The 25300-nt window shown below is 40.3% G+C and overlaps 2 protein-coding genes and 1 long non-coding RNA gene across 4 annotated transcripts in view; 1 reads left to right on the top strand and 2 right to left on the bottom strand.

The window, feature by feature from the left end:
- Positions 1 to 17370, top strand: part of CDK17 (cyclin dependent kinase 17) — a 69065-nt gene extending 51695 nt beyond the window's left edge. For both annotated transcript variants that reach the window (XM_081022506.1, XM_081022505.1), the window contains exons 6-17: positions 489 to 545; positions 2424 to 2538; positions 3403 to 3497; positions 5681 to 5743; positions 9196 to 9319; positions 10250 to 10370; positions 10860 to 10957; positions 11416 to 11521; positions 13407 to 13449; positions 14345 to 14435; positions 15307 to 15384; positions 15758 to 17370. In XM_081022506.1, coding sequence (XP_080878632.1) covers positions 489 to 545; positions 2424 to 2538; positions 3403 to 3497; positions 5681 to 5743; positions 9196 to 9319; positions 10250 to 10370; positions 10860 to 10957; positions 11416 to 11521; positions 13407 to 13449; positions 14345 to 14435; positions 15307 to 15384; positions 15758 to 15795 — 1029 coding nt within the window. In that variant the 3' untranslated portion in view covers positions 15796 to 17370. The remainder of the gene's footprint in view (positions 1 to 488; positions 546 to 2423; positions 2539 to 3402; positions 3498 to 5680; positions 5744 to 9195; positions 9320 to 10249; positions 10371 to 10859; positions 10958 to 11415; positions 11522 to 13406; positions 13450 to 14344; positions 14436 to 15306; positions 15385 to 15757) is intronic.
- Positions 2544 to 9188, bottom strand: LOC308486168. Its single transcript, XR_013990984.1, has 3 exons — positions 7674 to 9188; positions 3495 to 3547; positions 2544 to 2947 (listed from the first exon to the last, which is right to left on the bottom strand). It is a non-coding gene; the product is annotated as an uncharacterized lncRNA (long non-coding RNA).
- Positions 17371 to 19244: 1874 nt separating the features above from the next.
- ELK3 (ETS transcription factor ELK3) overlaps positions 19245 to 25300 on the bottom strand; it is a 47674-nt gene continuing 41618 nt past the window's right edge. The window contains exon 5 of the mRNA XM_081022537.1: positions 19245 to 23750. Within this exon, the coding sequence (XP_080878663.1) occupies positions 23652 to 23750 (99 nt within the window). The 3' untranslated portion in view covers positions 19245 to 23651. The remainder of the gene's footprint in view (positions 23751 to 25300) is intronic.

Raw genomic sequence — 25300 nt, forward strand, 5'->3', positions numbered from 1 at the left:
ACATTGCTTCCCAGAGCACCTGTGGTAGTTTTAATATTTTGAACTGGGACCAATTTGTACGCCCGGAGTGGGGAAACTAGTTTTTACTGGGACATTCAAAGCCAGGGCTTAGATTCAGTGAGTGAGCCGGTGCTTCTGCAAAGGTGGCAAGGGAAGGGGAGTTCTGATATTTGCTTATTCTTTCTTCCTGCTTTAGTTCCCCATTTGCCACATCTGTTGCTGTTCCAGGCAATCTTCTAACCCCCAGAAGCAGATTTCAAAAGGATAAGTGGGCTGCATTGGGAAGATACAGTCAGGAAGTCCACTAATGAAAGTACAGCTCCAAGCCCTGGTTTTTATCCTGGTATAGACTATCCCAACCCGGCTTGGACATATTACTTCCTCAGTTTTGTTTTCCAATAGGTGAACAGTTCTTCATGAGTATCTCACTTATTACAGTAGTTCTAAATGAATTTGCCTTTTGCCTCTCCCCCCCCCCCTTATTACAGTCTGAAATCGGATTTGGGAAAATGGAAACTTACATAAAATTGGAAAAGCTTGGTGAGGTATGTATCCTATTCCACCCTACAAACCCCCCCCCCAAGAGATGTGGGTCTTGTTATCAATAAATTAATACTTACATCAACATTTTTTCAATGTGTGAGGTGTTTTATAATCTTGTTTTTTCTCTCACAAGAGTGACAGTGATAGATAGTGACTTGCTGAAACCAACAGAGTCTGTGCAGGTCTACAACCAACATTATATCCACTGCCTTTCATTTATGTTTTAAAAACTTGACTGTTCAGGATAAGCAATAGGACAGGCTGGAAAACTAGTAACTGTGCCTTGTTTGTTAAAGGCATGATGGTTTTCCTTTGTAATAACTATGCCTAACAGCTGTCATGTTCAGCAGTGATTATATAGAGATGACTACTTGACAACACGTGAAAGCTTGAGACAGACATGACAGTTTCAATTGAGTCATCTGATTTGTGAGGGCATCTTCAGCATATAGAGATGTTATGTGGTCTGATTTCGCCTGGTTATACATCACATGGGTTGCCCTAAGGGAACATTATATTACAAAATATATACTTCTTACACTAATGATATTTGCACTCTTGTATTTGCACCATTACACCTTAACACTGTTGTTTTAGGCCCTAGTGATTCATAGATGAGAACTATTTGATTTTGTCATTCTTTGCATTTTTTTCAAGAATTAGTTTAAACAAAATTTTTGGATTATATCAAACTAATTCCTCCTCAGAGTAAGCTCATTGAAATTAATGCATCAGTTACTCGTATCCATTAATTTCAGTCAGTCTACTCTTGAGTTGCACTAGCATTAGCTACAACCCTATGTCTTCAATTTCCCCCCCAAAGAAATGAAAAATAAGCATGTAAAGGAGATCTGGTACACTTGTTGCACTCACAGTTGCTTGACCATGGTTAAACAATCCCATGGTTAGCCCTTGATTGGCTCTTTCCCACCTCTGTTATACAGAGTGAAAACTATCTCTACTTGCCCTAACCATGCTTAAGTGCTTGTTTGGCACAGATTTTAACCACAGTGCCAACTTAACCCCTTTTGAAACTGCATAAGGAGCTTACAGACGAGCTGAGATATAAGAAGGGAATGTATAATAAACGGAAGAAAGGTGGAATCATGAAGGAACAGTATACACGAGTAGTCAAATGTTGCAGAGAGAAGGTCAGGTGGGCCAAAGCTCAGAATGAACTCAAGCTTGCAAGGGAGGTTAAAAATGATTTTTAGAAGGTTTCTTTGACTGTCTTCAAAGCAAGAGGAGGAACAAGCACGTGGTAGGTCCTCTGCATGGACAAGATGGAGAAATGTCCAGTTCTGGGCACCACAATTTAAGAAGGATATTTACAAGCTGGAGTGTGTGCAGAGGAGAGGAATCAAGATATGATCAAGGGTCTGGAGACCAAGCCTTATGAGGAATGGTTGAGGGAGCTGGGTATGTTTAGCCTGATAAAGAAGAGACTGAGATATGATAGCCATCTTCAAATATCTAAAGGACTATCACACGAGGGTTGTGAAAGCTTGTTTTCTCCTGCTGAGACCCAAACCAGTAGCTTTAAGTTAACAAGAAAGGAGATTCTGACTAAACATCAGGAAGGCCTTTCTGACAGGAAGAGCCATTCAACAGTGGAACAGACTTCCACAAGAGATGGTGGACTCTCTTTCCTTGGAGGTTTTTAAGCAGAATGGCTGTCTGTCATTTATGATTTAGTTGAGATTCCTGCATTGCAGGGGGTTGGACTAGATGACCCCCATGCTCCCTTCCCATAGACTCTGCAAGTCTATGATTCTACAAGTAAAAATCAAAGTTTGGCTTGCTTTTTTTCTATAGCTGGAGAAGAACTCTCAAACAATTTTTGTGAGTGTATATATTTTGTCCTTTTCCTTGCTATACAGGGCACCTATGCAACTGTATATAAGGGAAGAAGTAAGCTGACAGAAAACTTGGTAGCTTTGAAAGAAATCAGATTAGAACACGAAGAAGGGGCACCATGCACAGCCATTAGAGAAGGTAAGCAGATTTTCTTTTCTTTTATTGCATTTTATATGGTTCCACCAACTGGAACTCCAGTAGTATGACTTGTGAGTTGTGAAGAAATGCATCAAATCCAGAACCCGAGGGGAAAGGCCGTAGCGGAATGGCAGAACACCATCTTTGCATGCAGAAGATCCCAAGTTTGAAACCTGCCATCCCCAGGCAGGGCTGGGAAAGAACCTTGCCTGAAACCCTGGAGACTTCCCTCAAGCCCGTAGATCAACTTGAATTCACGTGACAGAGAATTCTGCGCCCTGCCCGTATATTTCTTTGCCAGAAATGCATCTTGTGACATTCCCAGTAGTTATAAATGATGAAGCATGCTGTCTTTTTGCTTGCTTGCCCAAGTGTCAGACATGAGAAACAACTCCTCTTGAGCATAACCCTGTCATAGTAAAACAGTCTGTTATCTTGGTGTGACAGCAAATCTAAACCATGTTCCTCCCCACACTTGAAATATGTGGCATTTTCCATCCTATATTTTTTCCTCTCCTCTCCTCTCCCTCACGACTTCCATATGCCCCCTTTTGATCATCACCAAGGTAGTTCCCTGGGGCTAAGCCTCTGCTTTTCAAGCCCCTACAGATAAAAGTGTGCCTAACCCACTCACTCAGAGAAAACTCTGGGCCTTTGGATCCTTTGATTTCACCTGCAGAACATAATTGTATTTCTGCCTGGATCTGTAGCACATGAACTAAAATAATGGTGTGTAAAAAAATTATATAGCTTTCCAGACAGCTATTTTTAGTCCACTATCCGTTTGACACGCTAATATCCGCACACTTCAATTTTTCCATTTATTTACCAGTCCTGGCTATTAATTCTGTTCTTCTTTTGCAGTGTCATTGTTAAAAGATCTAAAACATGCAAATATCGTTACGCTACATGATATTGTTCATACAGACAAATCATTAACTCTGGTCTTTGAGTACCTGGTAAGTTGTTTTCTTTCCCACTCAAATTTCTTGTTTGAATTTGTTTAACCCTAGAGAAATATAATAATACTGTTTCAGTATGTGTGAATTGTGGGAGGCAGTGGCGTTAATTCATTCATTCCGTTACCACAATTTCTTGTATGAATTGTAGTAAGGTTATGGGGGTTTTGGGGGGTTTTTTGCTACAAAACTCTTTAATTTGAGTGTAGATTCAGGTAGGTAGCCGTGTTGGTCTGACGCAGTCGAAATATGTAAAAAAATTAAAAAATTGTCCAGTAGCACCTTAGAGACCAACTAAGTTTGTTCTTCGTACAAGCTTTCTTCAGATACTTAGTTGATATATATATATATGAGTTATACTTAATGCATTTGCCTTCTAAAGTTTTGTATGTACTGCAAATGTACATCTTCCTCATATTCTGTTACAGAAACAGAGAGATCTGTTTTACGTCCTAAAATAGCCCAAATGTTTCCTTTTTGTAAGCCAGTTGTTTTGTGCTCTTTGTTTTCAGGATCCCAGCTGTTGTGTCAACTACCTTTCCCCCCCCCACCATTGGGGGGGGGGAGGAACAATGCCATTTCAGCACTACCTTAAGCTATTTATAGTATGACTTACCTTATTACATTGTGCTGGCACTGTTAAAAAAGAATATACAGCCAATCCACTCTCATGTTTGGTACCTAATTGGCATGCTAGAAAATGCAGTTCTATATTAGAGAAGTTGGGCAATTAATCATATATTTGCTATGAGGACAAGGTGGAGACCTTCTAAAACACTGTGCTGCTTCAGTGTCTGTGGTTACAATGAAAGATAAGCCTGATGAGACAGGGTGATTCATAGGGTCTGCAACCTGGGGCAGAAAAGGATAGAAAAGGGACTATCATTAATAGGATTCGGTTATACAGCTTTGAGATTATTTCAGGATCCATTTTTGTGCTTAAATTGTTCATATTTCAGTAGCAAGCAACCATGAGTACTTCCCTCTCCCCCAGCCTTTTCCGAGTTTGACCTAATGACTTTCATCCATGCTTTTCTGCAGTGATCAGTCCTGCGAAGTATTGGTTTGTGCTAGCTCATCAGTGTCTCTCTGGAGCAACTCAGTTTTGGTTTCAACTAGTTTTGGGTATACATACTTTATTCTACTACTTCCCCTATGCTCCATCTTGAACTTTTTGTGTCTGCTGCAAACATGCACAATTCTTTTAATCTGTTCATACAGTTCAGATCAGGCATAGGCAAACTTGGCCCTCCAGATGTTTTGGGACTACAACTCCCACCATCCCTAGCTAACAGGACCAGTGGTCAGGGATGATGGGAGTTGTAGTCCCAAAACATCTGGAGGGCCAAGTTTGCCTATGCCTGGTTCAGATTATAAGGATGCACAGAGAGGTATTTTAGCTACTTCCCTCAAAAGTTTTATCTTCAAAGGTTCACCAAAGTCTGAACATAAGCATTTCCTAGGAGTAGTTTTAAAGCTGAGCTGCCAAATGATAAAAAAGAGTTGATTAATCATCTGCCTCTTTGCTGATGCAGTATATAATCTTGTGTTTGTGTGTGTGTGTGTCCCAAATCCTTTTTAACTATTGAAATGCTGAAAATGCTAAATGAATTTTGTAATAAATAGAAGGCAGCGTTGTGAAAGGTGAAAGCTTTCGTCAACATTTTCCTCTTTCTTTTCTTGCTTTAGGGGAGACCAAAATTCCTCAAAAGTGTGTCTGTTCACTGTCTATAATTCACCCTCTCATTCAAAACTGGTCCTACTAAGCTTCAGTTGAGTAATCTACCAATTAATGGTTCCGGTTTTAATCTGACGATATTCCTGATATAGATTGGCAGGGTTGTAGCTATCTTCCCTGAGCCTTTTAGATTGTATGGCTTAGATTCTAAACTCTGAAAACCAAAAAGGCCTTTTGCAAAGAGCCTCACACTTCTCTGGATTTCAGGCAATGTGCAACGAGAGTCAGAGCTTTGAGGCACAGCATCACCCGAGGTCATAGTGATGGATGAAGCTGCCCACCTGTCAGATTTGGCCCACCAGGAGTACAGAAATAAACATCTGGTCCATCAGCCAGAATAGGCACCTCTGTCTTCTCTAAAGAAATAAACACTTTAAGGAATAGCAATAAATAAACATAACTTTGTATCCCTATTGTAGATAACGCCTTATTTTTGTTTTCACAGGACAAAGATTTAAAGCAGTATATGGATGATTGTGGTAACATTATGAGTATGCACAATGTAAAGGTAAGTCATAGTCACTATATTCCAACCATTTTGCTCTTCTTCATAATTGGTGCTCCTTAATATTTATATATTTTTCAGTGTATGTGTGGGGGGGGCATTCCTGTTTGAGTAATTTCCCCTTCAGAAAGCAGGTTTAATTAGTAAACCACTGTGAAATTTGCATAGAAGCACTTTGCGTTATTGAAGAGAACCTCTTAACTGGCAAGTATTCAAGTTACATAGTTTTGCATGTAATTGCTTGCCTTTCAGTGGACCAAACATTTCGTGTTTCTCAAGCAGGAGCTTGTTTACTTGATGACTGATGGAGTAAATGTGGATGACCCTGTAGCGTGCCAGAATGACATGAAATTTGGCTATTTTAAGTGTTCCAATTGATTTTATGCCCAAATTATTATAACATTGCTGGCCCCTTCCTTTCATAGATCCTTTTATTTTATTTGGTGTAGCAGTTCTCCCATATTTTTTTAACCCATCTGATTTAGATCTCAAAATAATTTCCATTGGGAGGAAAAAACTGGACTTTTTAACCTTGGGGTGTGGACTGGTTTATCCAAGGGTTGAATGAGAAGCAAATAACTTTTAAAAATCAAGGCTGCTGCTGATATTTTGTAAGTGGCTTGGATTGATAACCTAAAGCCCTGCCATGGCATAGAAGAAGAAGAAGAGTTTGGATTTGATATCCCGCCTTTCACTCCTGTAATGGATTTAGGGGTTGCTCGTGCGTAAGTTGCCGCCACTCCTGGCTAGGTTACCTGGTAAACCCTTTCTGACTGAACAGCCTCTAGCATCGTGACTGTCTCAGTCGCTGGCAGAATCCGTCAGTGGGCGTTTCTTGAACCTCTTCCAGCATGGAAGTTCTTTGACGCCAAGTCTCCTCCTACTCTCCCTGCGCAGAAGCCTTCTGCGCAGGGAGGGTGTGGGCAGCGGAGTACCCGTACTCTCTCCGCTGGTCTCCGGCGAGGAGTCTTGGAGCCTCCTCTCTGAATCCCCCATCTGCCCCCCTTCTCTACTGGTGTTACGCTGATTTCCTTCCCCAGCAGATGGGCTGCCTCTCTCCCTACTGGGACCCTCTCCGGCATCCCTCTGGAGCCTTCTCTCCACCTCTAGCTCCAATGGCAGTTCCCTGACAACTCCCTTTAAGGAGTCTCAAAGCGGCTAACATTCTCCTTTCCCTTCCTCCCCCACAAAAAAAACACTCTGGGAGGTGAGTGAGGCTGAGAGACTTCAGAGAAGTGTGACTAGCCCAAGGTCACCCAGCAGCTGCATGTGGAGGAGCGGAGACGCGAACCCAGTTCCCCAGATTATGAGACTACCGCTCTTAACCACTACACCACACTGGCTCTCAATATGCAGTCATACCTTGGATCCCGAACGCCTTAGCTCCCAAAAAAATCAGCTCCCAAACGATGGAAACCCGGAAGTGAGTGTTCCAGTTTTTGAACGATTTTCGGAAGCCAAACATCCAGCGCAGCTTCCGTGGCTTCCAATTGGCTGCAAGAGCTTCCTGCAGCCAATCAGAAGCCGCATTTTGGTTTCCGAACATTTTGGGAGTCGAACGGACTTCCGGAATGAATTCCTCTCGACTTCCAAGGTACGACTGTATAGGAGCATTTGAAAGAGGCAACCTACTCATCCAACACTCATGACTGTACGTCAGATGAAATAAAATCATTGTTTTTTAACACATGCAGGTTAACAATGAGCTGAAATAGTCTATAGGCCATATATTTGGCCCTTGCAGCTTACTCAGGACTTTTAAAAAATCTGAATCCATTATTATTATTATTATTATTATTATTATGCCACTCTATACCTGCAGGTCTCAGGGTGGCTCAGGTGATATAATCGCAATATAAAAACACAGAATGCATAATAAAAATAAAAACAAGAACAACCCAATTTAAAAGGGCATTGTCAGTCAACTACAGACCTGGCTAAAGAGGAATGTTTTTGTCTGGTGCCTAAAGGCGTATATTTTCATAATCTTTGTCTGCTAAAGAGCTACTATGTCCACCTGCTTGCATCCTTCCCTATCTCTTCAGTTTGGGCCAGGACTGTAGCATAGTGGTGGGGCATCTGCTCAGTCTGCAGAAGGTCCCAGATTCAATCTGTGGCATCTCCAGGTATTGTTAAGGGCCCACTGATGACCCCACAAGGCTATTATGAAGGTGGTGCTGTGACTAAAACATGGAGTTGATATGTAGGAAAGCCAGGTTCAAGGCCCTGCTCAGACCTGCAGTTCCCTCTGCCTAATCTACCTTTTTCATAGGAGAGGAATGGGAGGATTAAAAAAATCCATGTATGCTGCCCTGAGCTCCTGGGAACAAGGGCAAGATTCAGTGACAAATAGAATCTACTCAGAGTGCTCTGCAAATGATTAATAGCTGCTGTTCTGCAGCAGTCATCTTCTCAGAGCGGGATTTTTACCTTCGTCTCTTGATGCAAAAAATACCCACAGTGTGGGTGTAGACTGGGGACACGAAAACACTGATACTGAATATTCATGGAGGCAAGCAAATGTAGGCTTCTGATTGGACATCTTGCTCTCCTCATCCCTGGCATTGAGGAATTAATGCAAAGGAGAGTAGCCCAATGTGGTTTGGTAATGAAATCCTTAAAAGAGAGCCAAAGAGAATAACAGTTGTCCAAACGTTTTTTGAGGGGAAAAAGGTTTGCAAAGCCACAAAAAAAGCACCACAACCTTTTTTTGGTTTGCTGTTGTTCAAAAACCATTTCCCAAACTGTTCCGCGGCAGAATTCAGCAGTGAAATGTGTGGCAATGTGCCAAGGCATTGTGTGCGTGTTTCTCAGTCAGCTGATGAATAATAATAAGCTGGAGTGTGCTTGTTTCTTGTATGAAGAAATAGCTCTATGAAGAACCTGCAGCAGCAGCAGCAGCAGCAGCAGCAGACACCTGCTCAGGCATAGAAACACACACAGAAAAAGAAAATATGGAGGATATCAAAGGGTTGATTCAAGAGGCAAATTTAGGCGACAGGGGAAGGAACATAAGGAAACAGGCACGGGGCTATTGTGGTATCTAAATCGAAGTTCTCATGATGGGGAAAGTATGACAAATGTGATTAAAGATACATTGATATGCCTTTTCATTTGCTTTAGCATGTCGCTGGGTTAACCTGCGATCTCCTTTTCACTGCATTTGAAATAGAAGACTGCAGTGTAAGGGAAGGTAATTGGAGGCAGCAAGGAGAGAGGGGTATTTTAAAAGAATTCACTTGAGTGATAAGGATAAGCTTGCTAATAACAATTAAGGTAGCTGGTACCTGAAAGCAGCTTGCAGTTATAGAAGAATTTCTCTTTGTTTTCAGTGTACATGTTGCTTTTGGAGACTGGCAGTTACGATCAGATAATCAACCATGCAGTGGTTCCTTATCAGTTTTGAAAGTTTAATTTTGAATTAACCTTTCTCTCTCCCCTCTTTCCTTTTATAGTTATTTTTATACCAGATTCTACGTGGTTTGGCATACTGTCACAGGAGAAAAGTGCTACATCGAGATCTGAAACCACAAAATCTACTAATTAATGAAAGAGGAGAATTAAAACTAGCAGACTTTGGTATGGAGTGAATGGTTTGCTTCATTGAGGGTGGGGGGGAAATGTTCACTCTTTAGAATATCTCTCATATAATCACATGCAATTAATTGTGCATATATGCTCGAATGTCCACAGTGCACATACTCTAAGAACATAAGAAGAACTTGCTAGATCAGGCTGTTGGCCCATCTAGTCCAGCATCTTGTTGGCCAACCAGATGCCAATGGGAAACCCCCAAGCACCCCTAAGCTTTAGTTCAGTTGGGTTAAGCAGCTCTTCCTGCTTTGTCAGAGAAACTTAGGAGCTACATAGCTCCTATGGTTTTGAAGTTTGCCAGAGCTCTATCCTGTTGTTCAGTAGCACAGGGACTGCACAGTTATTGGGAGCCTCAAAAACCACCCTTTGGAAGCATTAATATAATAATAATAATAATAATAATAATAATAATTTATTTATACTCCACCCATCTGGCTGGGTCCCCCCAGCCACTCTGGGCGGCTTCCAACAAAACACTAAAATACAATAACCTATTAAACATTAAAAGCTTCCCTAAACATTAAGGGAATTAAGCATTAAGTCACTCCTCAGAGCTATGATTAATTCCCTGTCCTTGGGTACAGAGCAGAAAAGCACTTACAAGCATGCGTATTTCAGCAAGTTGTATAAATCTGGCTAACCTCCCATTCAGATGCTGCTGACCTACAAACTCCATCCTCTCTGGCCATTGGCCATGCTGGCTGGGGCTGATGGATGTTTGGACTTGTCCCCCCACCCTTGCTCTGATTCTTCTACCTAGTGTGTTCAGCAGTATCTTCTGAACCACACAGAATGTCTGTAGAAGCACCAATGAAAGCACAGATGATATCTATACAGTGCAATATAATATGAAATGAAATGCCAGGAGGCTTCAGAAGAGCTACAGGAAACTAATGTGACACTTTCTCATTGAAGGTTTGGCTAGAGCAAAATCTGTCCCTACGAAGACCTATTCCAATGAGGTTGTCACATTATGGTATAGGCCGCCTGATGTTCTCCTTGGATCTTCCGAATATTCAACGCAAATTGACATGTGGTATGTCTTTCTCAATTACTAACCCATGTTTGCTTTCAGTGAAATTATACCTCCTACATGTGAATACGAAACTCAGTAATATTGCAGAGTGTTCTTAAACATTTCAAAGCACTTCTTTAGTTTACAGCAGCGGTGGAGGGAGGCAGGCAAAGAATAGAAAAATATGTTTTAACCTGGGTTTAGTTGTAGCAAATTACTTAAGAAATCAACTCTGCAAAGGTTTCCCTACTTAGGAACTCTAAATGTCAGTAGTGAGACTGATTGAGATCCATCAGGTGGAGAAAACTCCATGCATGCAATTTTTGCCAATTGGTTCTTCTGGAAGAAAGAGAATGCAGTACCTTATTTTATATTATTGTTGTTTTGCTCTTACTGGCATGACTAGCAGTATATGGGTAGGTCAAGAAAGCCAAGTTGCATTTAAGTACAACTAGACTGGAAACCAGAATCAGTATTTTTGAACTGTCATTTAATATTTTCTGTCTGTAGGGGAGTTGGATGCATATTTTTTGAAATGGCATCTGGAAGACCTCTATTTCCCGGGTCAACTGTTGAAGACGAATTGCACTTAATTTTCAGACTTCTAGGTAAATAGATTTCGCTTAGCTTACAGTTATTGGGTTATCATGCTTTCTTAGAGGATTTCTGAAAGTGTTCCATAAAGAGCGGTACTTTTAATTTTTGCAAATTAATCTACAATTTTATTGAATTTAACCAAAATTTAGTTGCTTGCTTACCATCTCTTCTTTGTTGAAGGGTGGGGGAACTTTGGGTTCAGATGCTATGTTTAATTGCTTATAATAATAATGATAATAATAATTTATTATTTATACCCCGCCCATCTGGCTGGGTTTCCCCAGCCACTCTGGGCGGCTTCCAAAAGAATATTAAAATACTATGATACATCAAACATTAAAAGCTTCCCTAAACAGGGCTGCCTTCAGATGTCTTCTAAAAGTCTGGTAGTTGTTGTTCTCTTTGACATCTGGTGCTTGCATTTTGTTAGTCCATGTATGGGTGTGATTTGTTTTCTCTTTCAACTTAGGAACTCCATCACAAGAAACGTGGCCAGGCATTACTTCCAGTGATGAATTTAGGAACTACAACTTTCCCAAATACAAGCCACAGCCTTTAATCAACCATGCTCCAAGGTACTACAGTTATTTTATGTTGTGTTTGGAGACACTGGAACATGTTAACAAATCTGTCTGGGTACATAGCATGAAAATATCAATTTAGAATCTAAAGCTAATTCTTCCCCAATGGACTATAGCACTTAGATTAGCCGTAGTAGGTAGGTAGTAAATTTGTAAAATATCTGCCTTCTAATGAACTGGCAGTGACTAACCAGGAACAAGACCTTGGGGTCATAGTATGTAACTCAGCGTGCAGCAGCTGTGAAATATGGCTAATTCCATATTAGGAATCATTAGGAAAGGAATTGAAAATTAAACTGTCGATGTCATAATGTCGTTATATAAATCCATTATGTAACCACATTTGGAATATTGTGTACAGTTTTGGTCGCCTTACCTTAACAAGGTACCTTAACAAGGAGGGACGCGGGTGGTGCTGTGGGTTAAACCACAGAGCCTAGGACTTGCCGATCAGAAGGTTGGTGGTTCAAATCCCCGTGACGGCGTGAGCTCCCGTTGCTCGGTCCCTGCTCCTGCCAACCTAGCAGTTCGAAAGCATGTCAAAGTGCAAGTAGATAAATAGGTCTGGTGGGAAGATAAACGGCGTTTCCATGCGCTGCTCTGGTTCACCAGAAGCGGCTTAGTCATGCTGGCCACATAACCCAGAAGCTGTATGCCGGCTCCCTTGGCCAATAAAGCGAGATGAGCGCCGCAACCCCAGAGTCGGTCACGACTGGACCTAATGATCTGGGGTCCCTTTACCTTTACCTTAACAAGGATAGCTTGGAGTTGGAAAAGGTTCAGAAAAGGGCAACTAAAATGAGGGCGGAGCGACTCTGCTTTGAAGAAAGGTGGCAGCTTTCATGTCACTTTTTAGTTTAGAGAAAAGGCGAGTAAGGAAAGGCGACATGATAAAGGTTTATAAAAATGATGCATGGGGTGAAGAAAGTGGATAGAGAAAACTTTTCCTGCCTGTTTCATAATGCTAGAACTCCAGGAGATCCAGTGAAGCCGAATGTGGGAAGTTTCATATAGAAGAAAGTGCTTTATTTAAATACAGCGCCTAATTAAAGCTAGGGAGCTTGCTCCAACAGGAGGCAGTGATGGCCACCAACTTAGAAGGCTTTAAATGACTGGGCAAATTCATGGAAGAGAATGGCTATTACAGCCATGATGGCCGCACTCTTTCTCCCCAGCTAGAGGCAGTAGTGCTTGTGAATACCTGGAGGCCACAGGAGGGGAGAGGGCTCTTGTACTCAGATCCTGCTTGGGGGTTCCCCACTGTTGGCCACTGTCAGAGCAGGATGCTGGACTTGGCCTGATCCAGCAGGCTTCTGCTATGTTCTTATGTTCTCTAATCATAACAAATACCTTTTTGTCCCTTATGATAAAATGGGAATGAACTCGTTTCTAGAACTTAAGCTTTATTGAATTTAAGACGAAGCATATAATGGAATGCGTTTTATGTTTCCTGGTTTTTATCATCGTATTTGCCTTACACATGCGTGTGGAGGCAGAGTCTAAGCACAGGCTGAAGGTAGCCTTATATAATAATGCAATTTTTTTTAAAAAAAATCTGCCCAACATACCTTGATGGCAGCCACACTTATCATATGCCCATTCATCCTGCCGTTAGCTTTAGAGTTAAAAACAATATACTGGATGGGCATATTGGCAGAGGAGCGTTGTTAGTGGAGTTGCATAATTAGGGTCTCATAGTCCTTGTTTGTGTATAATTTGTTTTTTATTATAGCTCCACTTCTTGAGTGATTTGAAATTTGCAGAGATCTCTCTCCACTGAAAACACGTACACATCACTTCAGTTGTTAGATTCTGCTTGAAGCAATGTTTTAGGAATGCATAACTATTACCTGCTAAACTTTGTTTTGTTTGTTTCCAGGCTTGACTCAGAAGGAATTGAACTGATAGTAAGATTTCTTCAGGTAAGCTGCTTTTCATTTTTTTTTACTCTTTAGACATCTGTACTGAGCTTTTCAGATGAACACTGAAAATTGAGTTCCGTGGGTTACTTGGTGTACAAAGAGTACAAAATTGAATGTGTGATCAGTTCAAACATGGGCAAGAACACTGGCCAATCAAATAAATAAAAAAATTAAAAATGGTTTAATTGACAAGGGTTCTTTGCCCCTTGTTGGAAACACTTTTGTGCAGTGGTGGTGGCCTCCCTTCAAATTTTAGCTGCTCAGTGTTGAGATGATGTGTGGAGTCAGTAATAGGCTGGAAAAGGACCAATGCACATGATGGAAGTACTGTGTGTAGGTGTTTCATCTGACTTGGGAGTAAGGGATGCACTCCCTCTACATAACGGTTTGTTTGTTTGTTTGTTTGTTTAGCTTTGGGTACATTCAAATTTGGCTTTCTCTTTGAAAGCTTAGGTAGCTTCTCTGATGTGAAGCATCTTTGACTTGTCACTGGTGTACCAGCCGAAGCCCTTACTAGACATAGTACAGAGGTAGTGTAGCTGTGGTTATCCACATGTTGGTAGTATCTCATTTATGTTGTGGTCTTATAACCTGGGAGAAAAGCCCATTGAACTTCATTGGACTTGCTTCTGCAGAAACACATTTAGGATTGTAGTATTAGAGCTGCATTGGTCCTAAGCGTGAAGATTGCTTCATTTGGTAGAAGAAATACCGCAGAAATACTGAATGGACTAAAGAGGACACAGCTTACCTACCACACTTGAAAGAACTGCACTAGCTATTAGTCTGTTTTTGAGTACCACTCAAAGAGTTTGCATTTAAATCCCTACTCAAAGCATGTGTGCAAAAACTCAGCTATGATCCGGGAGAAAAAAAAATCTGTTTGCTTTAACAGTATGAATCAAAGAAAAGGATTTCAGCAGAAGAAGCTATGAAGCATGCGTATTTTAGAAGTCTTGGAACAAGGATACATGCCCTGCCAGAAAGTAAGCAGACCACTCTTGTCGTTGATGTTAGTTGGGCATTTGTTTGAGTGAGGTGACAACTTACTTCCCTTGTTTCTGAATGTTCCTTGGATGATTGTTCCTTAAACCACTAACATCTCTTAAGGCAGCACTGAGTCAAAAAGTTGTGTCTACTAGAGTCTGGTAGAGTAGGACTTCGCAGTTGTTGACACCTCACCCAAACTTTAGACAGAACTTTCTCTCACATATGCGATCCTTGCCTCTATCAGGGTCAATAAAGCTTAGGCTCTTAAGTCTCCCTGCTCTTGTCCTGCTGCATTTGAAGGCAGCAGTGGGGAAAATATCTATTATTCCTTTCTCCCTATCATTTTTTGATTCCCTTTCATAATCTCTTCAGTGTTAGGAGCACCATTAGTAGTTCTAGGTAAAGGGACCCCTGACCATTAGGTTCAGTTGTGACCGACTCTGGGGTTGTGGCGCTCATCTCGCTTTATTGGCTGAGGGAGCCGGTGTACAGCTTCCAGGTCATGTGGCCAGCATGACTAAGCCGCTTCTGGCGAACCAGAGCAGCGCACAGAAACACCGTTTACCTTCCCGCTGGAGCTGTACCTATTTATCTACTTGCACTTTGACGTGCTTTCAAACTGCTAGGTTGGCAGGAGCAGGGACCGAGCAACGGGAGCTCACCCCGTCGCGGGGATTCGAACCACCAACCTACTAGTAGTTCTAGCGCTCCTCTAAAACTCCTTCATCCCCCCCCCCCCCCAGTATTTGCTTCTTTCTAACTCCATATGGCAGTCATTGTGGTTTTTTGCAGCTTCTGAGCACAGTGTATGTTTCTAGAAAAGAGGCTCTTAAGTGGGGAAAAAGACACTTCTTTATATTGTTTCAGGTGTGTCAATATTCACTCTGAAAGAGATTCAGCTTCAGAAAGATCCTGGCTTTCGAAACTCCACTTATCCAGAGACGGGTACGTAAGCGTCAAAGAATTTTTGTTGTTGTTTTTCAGGTCTGCAGTAGCTGGAGGGCTAGGAAACTGTAAAATCGACACCTTGTAAATGAATACTTGGAATTATTTGGATTCCTCAATCGCATGCTGTGTTTTTTAGCATTTTGAAAGTACAGAGTTTTTGCTTACGAAGTAAGCTTGGAGATGCCTGCGCAGGTTCATTTCACAAAGAAGTGATAGGGTTGCTATAGGAATAAAGCCATACAGAAACTGCATCGCTTCTTTGCACGTCTGTTGCGATGCACAAGCGTTCTGGCATCATGTGCTGCAGTGGTTGGTAGGAGCCATAAACTTTGCTCAGATTCCTTTATACAACCCATGTTTTATGTTTCAGGGCATGGAAAGAACAGAAGGCAAAGCATGCTGTTCTAGAAGTCGACCACACAGTTTCCAAGCCCAAGGCTGCCTTGCACCTATCGAGGACTCTATAGCCTGAAGGCAGTTCCTTCCCTTGGTGGACTTGAAATCTTGTTTGTCTACACTGTCCTCCTCACAGTGCAGTCTTTTTATTTCAGACCTGCTGGTTATGTTTTTATATTTGTTGTCACAGTGTGACAAATTTTTGTACAGTCAATTTTACGGTCTCCTCTGCCATTAGAGCCAGTAGGTTACAACTGTTAATGTAACAGTAGCTGCAATTTTTGTGCAGGACTGAGAAACACAGTGCATTATTTATTGCGGAATCATTGCTGCTAAATAACTACTGTCTGTATAGTTAACAAACAATTGAACGCCTGCAGAAATTGCAGTGGCTTTATATAATATGTGAATGCATCTGTTTCTCCATGAATTATTGCTGCAGTTTTATATCTTATCTTATCTTTTCTTTTTTTTAACTGCAATGTTTCCTGGAATGTAAACAAAGCTTTCTTGACTGTTAAATAGGTAAATTTGTCTTTTAATGCTCTTAAATTCATGGCCCTTCAACTTCTTATTTAATATTAGATGTAAAGTAACAAAACTTATTACAAAAGACCTTTTTTCAAAGCACTTAGTACTGACGTTGATCTGAAGAAGTGGGGAAAAAACAGTTCCTTTTGTTACATGCTATCAGGTTCCATGTCTATTAGTGAGGATTGGCTTACAAATTGAAGCTTGGTATTATTCTTGATGTTTATTGAATGACTAAAAACAAAACGATGGGAGCCGGGCGTCCCAGCCCCATGCTTTCATGGCTGTTCAGTGTCAACATATTTTCTGGAAATCCACTGGAAGAATGCAAGTCCATACTAGAGAAGTCCATCACTCTGCATTGCAGACTTTGTAAAGCATGAGAACTTAGAGGGTTTTAAAGATCTTAGATGTTATCTGTTTTTTTTGGAGCTAGTCAACATGTTACTACTAAGCTTATGCATCTCAGTGAGTATCATAAATACCTCCTGGTGATAGTAACAGTATTTTTAAGCATTTGTGTTCCCCTTTCTGGACCTATTTGTTTAGTGCATCTTCAAGAGGCTGTAAATCTTTATTGGTATATTTTGAAATGGTTATGTAAATCTTTGGCTGGTATATCATGAAAATAGTCATAGATAACTTAATTTTTTTTCCTGAAGTTCACTGTAAAACATTCAGGGGTCCTACCATTTCTGTTCAGGAAATCTTGTAGTTTATTATTGTTATTTAACAGTATTAAGTGAAAAAAATATTTTGTATGTTCCTTTAACTTTATTTGTGAATAGTGATTGTGGCATGTTTGGGGATGTTTTATTAATATTTCATGATACTAGTAAATTGAATTTGGGAACTTTTTTTTTTTAATTTTCTGGAAGAGATGACAAATTCATGTGTAATGGTGACTATTGGACCACTGCTGCTTTTCAGCATTTGTAAGCTGGTTTTACGTTAAAGAAGCCCTGTAGAGCTAACAAACTGCTGTTATTTCTAACTGATGGACCTGTATTAATATTGTACTTTTGAAAGTATAAATATTATATGGAAAATCCTCAATTGTGTTTGAATGTTTTATGACAAGCGTTCTGCTAAATTGATTCAGTGAAGTCTGTGCATAAACGAGTTTGTTCATGTAGATGAGATGTAGAAAGGACTTAATGCCCTGGACAGACGCCTGCCAAACATGCATTATTGCATTGTGATCCTTCCTTGAAAGAATCCTAGGTCAGGTTCATGCCATGTTTTGTTGGATTAGGAAAGTACTGTGTCCAATCCTGGTTCGTAGGGAGCACTCAGACCAGAGCACTCAGACACCTTGGCTCAGCAAACTGTGGCTTGAAAAAACAGGAATTATTGTATTAAGCTGGACATGCAAGTGGAGGTGGATTGCGCAACAGTAAGCAAGAGAATGCAGGCGTGCAGCAAATTCCAGGTCCAACAAACCATTTTTATTAAACCATGAACATGTCCGATCCAGGCTATACTTTTCTGTTGTGTTCACTGTTTCTGAATCCAAGGCATTACAGAATTACAAGGACTGGTTTTGTACAAAGCATGGTGAATTCAATGTAGCTGGTTATGTGTTGGTTACTTTATGCCAGTAATAAACGTAACAGTAGATTCCAATGATGAACAAAAGATTCCTGCATTGCAGGGGTTGGACTAGATGTCCCTCATGGTCCCTTCCTACTCTACAATTCTGTGATTCTATGTTTCATACCAAACAAGGTAAAATGGTTCAGTCTCTGGTTACCAAGGGCAAAATCCACTTCAGGAATAGAATAAAAAGTGGGTCAGTTTCAGCAAAGGCAAATCAATTGGAAATAAATACACCATGAGATAAGTCTAACCTACCTATTTTGTTTGCTTGTAATCTATGTGTCAAAATTTTTTTAATACATTGGATGCCAATTTGCATTCTGTGTACTTGAGAAACTTGAAATAATGATACACACTTTTATACGAAATGAACTGAAAAACAAACTTTTTGACTTTTATTTCCCTTCCTATTGTTTCTTATTGAGCTGCTTGCATTTTATACTTGGACTTGTCAGTCTTCAGGGGTCAACGGTTCTTATAATGAAAGCTGAGACTCTTGAATGTCCATTTTACCTCAGGAGCTGCCTTTTGTTTTTCAGGAAAACGCTGTTGCTCCTGTTGACACTAGTATGCATGTCATCCCAAAAGGTCTGGCTACAATTTAGTTTTAAAGAATTTGATGCTTCTGTTTTGACGAAGTTTTCCATTAATTATTGTACATAAAGTAGTGGTATGCTGAAAAATCTGCCCTCTGGTTTCTCAAAAGTTTTCTTGCTCTGTTAAAAGGGGCTTCTGTTTTTCTGCCTCCTTCTCAGAGCACTTTAGAATTTCAGTCAGTGTCAGGTTTTTGACGGATCTTTTCTTTCTGAGGAGGCTGTATATATTTTTCTTTCCAGTAAACAATTCTCCAGCACTCTGTACCTTCCCTGGCTACCTACGCTTTCTGATCTGAAAAGGCCCCATGATGGAGCAGTTACCTCATGATGGCTTCCCCTGCGCTTGGCCACTTCAGAGGTAAGGTAAGAGTCATAAAAAGCCTGCACCCTGCTCATGGGAATTTCACCCAACTTCTCTCTTCACGTAGATAATTTTTCAAATACATTTTCTTTTCTCATTAATGGATGGTGATCAGGTGGAAAGAATGTGGGAAGAATTTTTGAGTATGAAGTACCCAAAATGGAATCGTACGTTCAACAGTTAAAATGCAGGTATGAGAGAGAGAGGATTTCAAAACAAAAATCCTCACAGCCAGCAGAGAGGGGATTGAGAGAATTATTATTACACATAAAAGGGGGTGGGTGGGAATAAATAGTATGTTTCAATTACTCATTACATCTAGGGTTTATCATATATTTACTGGGTTTTGCTTTATGTTTAATAATGCTACTTGCTGCATATGTAATATTTTATTTTTTTTCTAAAGAATTGTACAAATATTACTGATCCTCACAACAGCCCTGTGAGGTAGGTTAAGTAGATAACTTGAAGATATTCCAATGTTTACAAATGTAAAGAGTGTATTAAAACAATCAAAGGACTTACTGAAGTGTAGAGGACATTTGTATTGGGAAAGCAGGATAGCTAAATGGATATTCTGGGCCGTTTCTACGTTGCTCAGTCCATCATACCAGCCACTAAAGGAGATCTTCAGAAATGCAACTTGTAATTGCAGTTTTCTCATGTGCTTGACCTTCTCTGGACCACAGTATGTGTTAACTTGTATAAAAGAACTTGAATTATGGAGTACATTTAAAGGTTATGGTGAACAACACATCTATTTCACTCAGAGGAGCAAAGCCCTTGCATAATGTGAGTGGGAAAAGAGTTATTTGCAACTTACTTTCACAGCTTTACTTCGCTTGCATGATTCTGAATGATGTACATTATCCCCAAGAGAAAGGAGAAAGACACCTTTTTACCTTAATGGAATGCCAGCAATGAATGTTATTAAATGATAACCACTTTGACACATTAATGCAGAACCACATCCTCTTGTGGCTGTTCTTGTGTCTCCCTGTATACTTCTGTCCAGCCCAGAGAATGAGAGCGCCACACTTTCTGCAGAAAACACGAGTGCACAGTGTACTTTGGTGTTTTACACAGCAAGCACATAGACACACCTGTATCCTTAAATATTTGAAGAGGTAGGTGTGCCATTCACTTTTATGTGTTTTGCTGCACAAAATGCCAGCATACCTGCAAAAATAATTTTTTGGTGTGTTAAGCGGAGCTGCTGATCTGCTCTTGTTCTTCTACTGTAACATATTGCCACAAACCATTCAAAATTCTGATGTCTTATTCCATCTTTTGTTGAGGGGGCGTTTCCCAACGAAGGTGTAAAAGGTAAATAGGGCTGTTAATAAGTTGGTTGATAAATATTCCATCATCCAATGAGGCTTCACACTTGTTTCATTGTAGGACAAACGCCTTTTCTAGAGAAACCCAATGCTTTTCAGCACATGGTAGTTAAACAGCATGGGCCTTAGCAGAGACACAAAATTAAGTGCGGCATTTTGAGGCTTTTGGAAATACACTAGACATTTAGAAAGAGCAGTAAGCTTAGTAGTATGACTTCAACTGACTTGTATTTAAGGAAATGAGATTAGAATTAAAGTTGTTTTGGGTATGCACTTTATTATTTAATGTTCATTTTCTGGTCTTTACAAAACTCATAAGCCCTCTTCAGTTCAAGGGAGTGAATACAAAGGGGCTGCAGGTCCATTCTTACGTTTTTTTACTTGTTGAAGCTCCCCTTGCAACTTAAGAACTGTGATCTTCCAAGAGTCTAAATCACAGGGTGAGCTTTCATGAGTAGAGAAGCCTCTGAAACAATTGCAGCTAAACTTAAGAGTAACCACTGCTAGCAGGGCAAGAGTTAGGGAGAGAGTAAAAGCATGCCCCCTCTCTACTCACTACTCTGCTTTCACGCAGGTAATGGATAAAGAGGGATATAGAGCGGATGACATCAAGTAGTAAGAGCACCATGGCTGTTTGCAAAGGAAGAGTGAGATCCCAGTTCTTACTGAAAATCAAACGGAAGGCTGCTTCGGTTATAACTTTTCTACAGGGCAAATCTTTTGACATCATAATGCCACTTAAGAATAGCTAGAAAAGACAGAGGGCAGGTGATTTAATTAATCTTGGTACATTTGACCTGGAAGGGACTTCACTAAAGTACCTAGCCTGCATTTGATGAAAAAGTGGAAGAATGAAGTCTTGCACGTCAGCACACTGATATTTGGTCCTGCCACCTGAGAGAGAGAAAGAGAACTAGCACAGAACTGTTTAATGTACTGGTATGTGCCTTCCACTGTGTTCAGCTTTCTGCTCTTTACTTAATATAAAATTACCATTGATACAGAATAGTTGGTCTGTGTTTGCTTTTTCCTGCTATACCTTCTTAGTTGGAAATCACCAGGCTCACAGTTGGTATGTTAGAATGCTCTGAAAAAGAGATAATCTTGTCTTACTCTTCCCCTGCTATGCTTTTCCTGCTAAAATTGCTGAGATGTGGGATAGTTCTTGCTTTATATAATCAAACACAGAAAAGTGTAAAGCCGGGATAGAGAACCTGTGACCCGCCACGTTGCTGGACTCCAACTCCCATCAGTCTCAGCCATCATGGCCAGCGGTCAAGGATAATGGAGTTTAGCAGCAACTGGAGGGCCAACCCTGTTGTACAGATTATGCTTCGTCATTAAAACATCAGGATTTGGGGAGTTCTTTTATCAAGCTCCATCTTCCTCCAGAATTTAAGCATACACTATACCTACAAGATGCTTATGTTATAAACCTGGAAGACAGAGGTCGTTAATAGCTGTTTTGATTGCTTGCAACAAATGGTAGACTAGAAACCACAATATTGGAAATTAAGGTGGAGCATACTTTTAGAAGCACCAGGAAGATAGCAATGTAAGACTCTAGGTAAGAGCAGTGTGTAAAAATGTGCTATCCAAATCCCACTATAAATGGCAAATAGAATTTAGTGTGTGAGAGTGTATTCAGCAGTGATATGCTTTCCATTTATAGAGCTTGATAACTTTGGCAACTGGAAATGATGCCTCTTGCAGAGGTGGAAGAGGATTGCTGGAAGATGTAGAGGAGCGTATACAATACTGTGAAAACAGGGAGGGGGCAGGATTAGTGGCTCTCTCTTCAAATAACAAATGCTGTTCCAGAAAGAATAAATGATATACCTCACTGCGGTACAATCCTGAGGATATAAAGTGCAGTGGGAACCAGCTATAGGACAGTATTCCTTATTCGTATTTTTATTTAAAAGCACACACAGGCTTCAGTTTCACAACCTGGAAGACCAAGAGTTTATTATTTCTGCCAGAGGGTCTAGCTGTTTCTCGATCAATGGAACCAGCGCTTTTCAAATTAGATTGACTTATTAAAGTAGGCTTTGTGTAGAGTAGAACTGGAGTTTATATAAATTCTCAAATGAACTTTGGGAACATGACATAGGTTGGGATGTTTCATTTAATCTAAATATTTTCAGTGTTTAGATATAGTTAACATGTTCATAAAATATGCATGCATGAGATACTTTCCAGAATACAGCTCCTGGACACAATGCTCTTTTTATACAATGCCACCCAGACTTATTTAATTCTGCTTTTGCGTTGTATGTCACCTTCAGGAAACTATAGTCATGATATTCTAGAAAGTGACACAACCTCTATTTCTCTGTCTTCAGTATTTTAGCTTTCTGAGGAGAACAAACACCTTGGTGTTATTAAATCACAGCGTTCAGTAATATTTTTTCTGTAGTAACCTGTTACTGAACACATTACACTTCGTATTGTATGTCTCTCACGCTCACAGACTTTTTTAAAAAAAATGTAATCATGAGGGCTAGAAACTCTTCTTAAAATTGTCCAAAACTGCCTAGTTTTTTAAGCCTTTGGCCATGTGAAACAGGAGCCACTGGCTTCAAAGTCCTGGAAAAATTAACTTAGAAGGTACAATACCTTGAGTATGGTCAGGAAAATGAAGATCAGATTAGTTTCTTCAGTCAATGAATACATGAAAATGAGTGGCACTGAGCAAGGCTATATCTTCTTAATTTAAGAATGTCCCTAAAATACATTGTAAATATTTAAGGCCATGTTCCTCTTACCACAGAGAAGAATTGAAGCACCTATATCTAAATTGTGTCCTATTCTTAAACACACTTACTGGCCAAAATATTTATTATGGCCCCACAGTTCAGCAAGGAAATAGGAGGATTCTTTATATAACTGGAAAGCACTTAATTCAAAATTACATGAATACACTGCACCATATGGCCTACCGCATGGGTAATACTGAAATACTAGCATGGGGAAGGGGCTGTTCAATACTTGGTTCCTTTTCAACCTTTACCTTAATACTGGAAAATATATAAATCATTTATATAACATTATGCAAAAGAAGGCACAGCCGGTTATAGTTTATACAAGCATGGTGCATAATATGCAGAAATACAGGATTAAAAAGTTTCACATCCTTTAGATAATTGTCTTGAAATCTATTAAGAAAAGTACTTCATTAACAGTGTTCAACACTTGGAGAGCAAGGATATAAAAAAAAATTATAACTCATTTTAATGCACAACAGATTCTGATAAAAAAAACACTGTTTAAAAATGCTAAATAAACATCATACAAGTAGATCATTCATGTAATGAAAAGTGCAAACCATAGTAAAAGAGGGTTTCATGATGTCCTCCCAGTGTCACCAGAAAAATGAAACCCATCAGAATGGCTGTGTAAAATCCAGTTTGTGAGTGAGTCCTTTAATTTGCTGAGACATCAGGATTTATGAGCATTTGGAGACAGGAGAACTGGAGAAGAAGTCCCATCCAAGCTGGGAATTGGCACTGGGATGTGACCATTGAGCAGAGTTGGAAACTGCAAAAGGGGAACAAATAAGAAATATTGTCTTTGAGATGTGCATTAAGGTTCAATCCAGAGATAACGCTAGACTCTAAACCATAAATGCTTTTTTTAAGTTTGCCAAATAATTTTAAGATGTATGGGCAACCTGCGCTCCCTTAAGCCACATGCAGCCCTTGGCCTAATTTCATGCAGATGGCAAGGAGTGGGGAAGGGAAAGGGGCGTTGGGGGGAGAGAGAGAGAGAGAGAGAGAGAGAGAGAGAGAGAGAGAGAGAGAGAGACAGAAGGGGAGTCCCATCCACTTTTAATTCCAGCCCACCTCTCACAGAAGCACAGCCTGCATCTTAACTGCAGCCCAAGCAGCCACCATTCTGGCACGGTCTTTATTGTTTCACCAATGTAAATAAGGACACTTCTTTGAGTAGAAAGAGTGACTATGGGAGCATGTGTACCCAAAAATAATGTGGTCGAAAGCTTTTCACCTCCATGCCGCTGTTCTAATTCTACTCTACAACTGACTGTCCTGTACTGTTTTAAAAGAAGCGAGGGTGTTGTTTTTGCTAAAGGTACACTAGAAAAATGTAATTGTTCTGTAATATGTTATAATCAACCAAGCATGTGGAATGGCAGGCTGTGCATGGATTTAATTGCATGGGCATTAGAAACAAGATGCGACGACCCAAGTCAGATACTTAACTTCAGGAAACCCTCAGGGATAGGGGGCAGAAGAAGAAAGAAACATCCAGCAACTCATCCTAATAGGTTTTTTGTTAATAGAGACATTTGGAACATACGTGTTCAGCCTTCCTGCAATTATGCAAAATGCTCTGGTTTGCTTAATAAATTAATTCTGCAATCAATCATAGCTTTGTGTCTTTATTCCTTCACTTGCCATGTCTTGTCAGAGTCCCAGCTCTTCAGAATGAGCTCTCTTTGTGTGTTTGTGCACTGCCTGACACGAAGGGTCCCAGATTCTTCCCTGGAACTGCTCAGTTGCAACTATTGGGCAAATAATATGCAAACAGACAATGGTATGGATTCTGGCTGCAAAGCAACATCAGCCAGTGGGATGTTTGAGATGAATTCCAGCCGTGCTTCCCTGCTATTGTTTTAGACCTTTATTGCAGAGTGAACTGCAGCTTTGAACAAGTCTCTCATTGCCCTAATTATACTGCAAGCTTTCAAACCTGGAGTAAGTTAATTACATTCCTCAAGAGGCTCTACCAATTAACCTGATCCAGTGAAGTAAGCTGGATGCAGGACTCTCCTCGCCCATCTGCTGGGAAACAGAAGTTGTTTTACCTGTATGCCAACTTAAGAGAAATAGTTTCACCAGTCCAACTCCTTTGGCTTGTGTGCCAGAGAAGCGTGTCTTAATTTTCTGTAACAGCACCTGCATTCCCCCCCCACACGCATAGGTTTCTTGAAGTCACCTGAGCAGCATTGTAATGCTCCATTTGTCACTTTCCAGACCTTTTTTGTAAACCAAAGCACACTGTCGGCTTAAGCTTTATAAATAAAGTATGTCCTCAAAAGGTGATCATAAGGAAAACCTTGAAAAAAG

This window comes from Podarcis pityusensis, assembly GCF_964106645.2.
Source record: "Podarcis pityusensis genome assembly, chromosome: 10".
In the NCBI taxonomy this organism is placed as follows: domain Eukaryota; kingdom Metazoa; phylum Chordata; class Lepidosauria; order Squamata; family Lacertidae; genus Podarcis; species Podarcis pityusensis.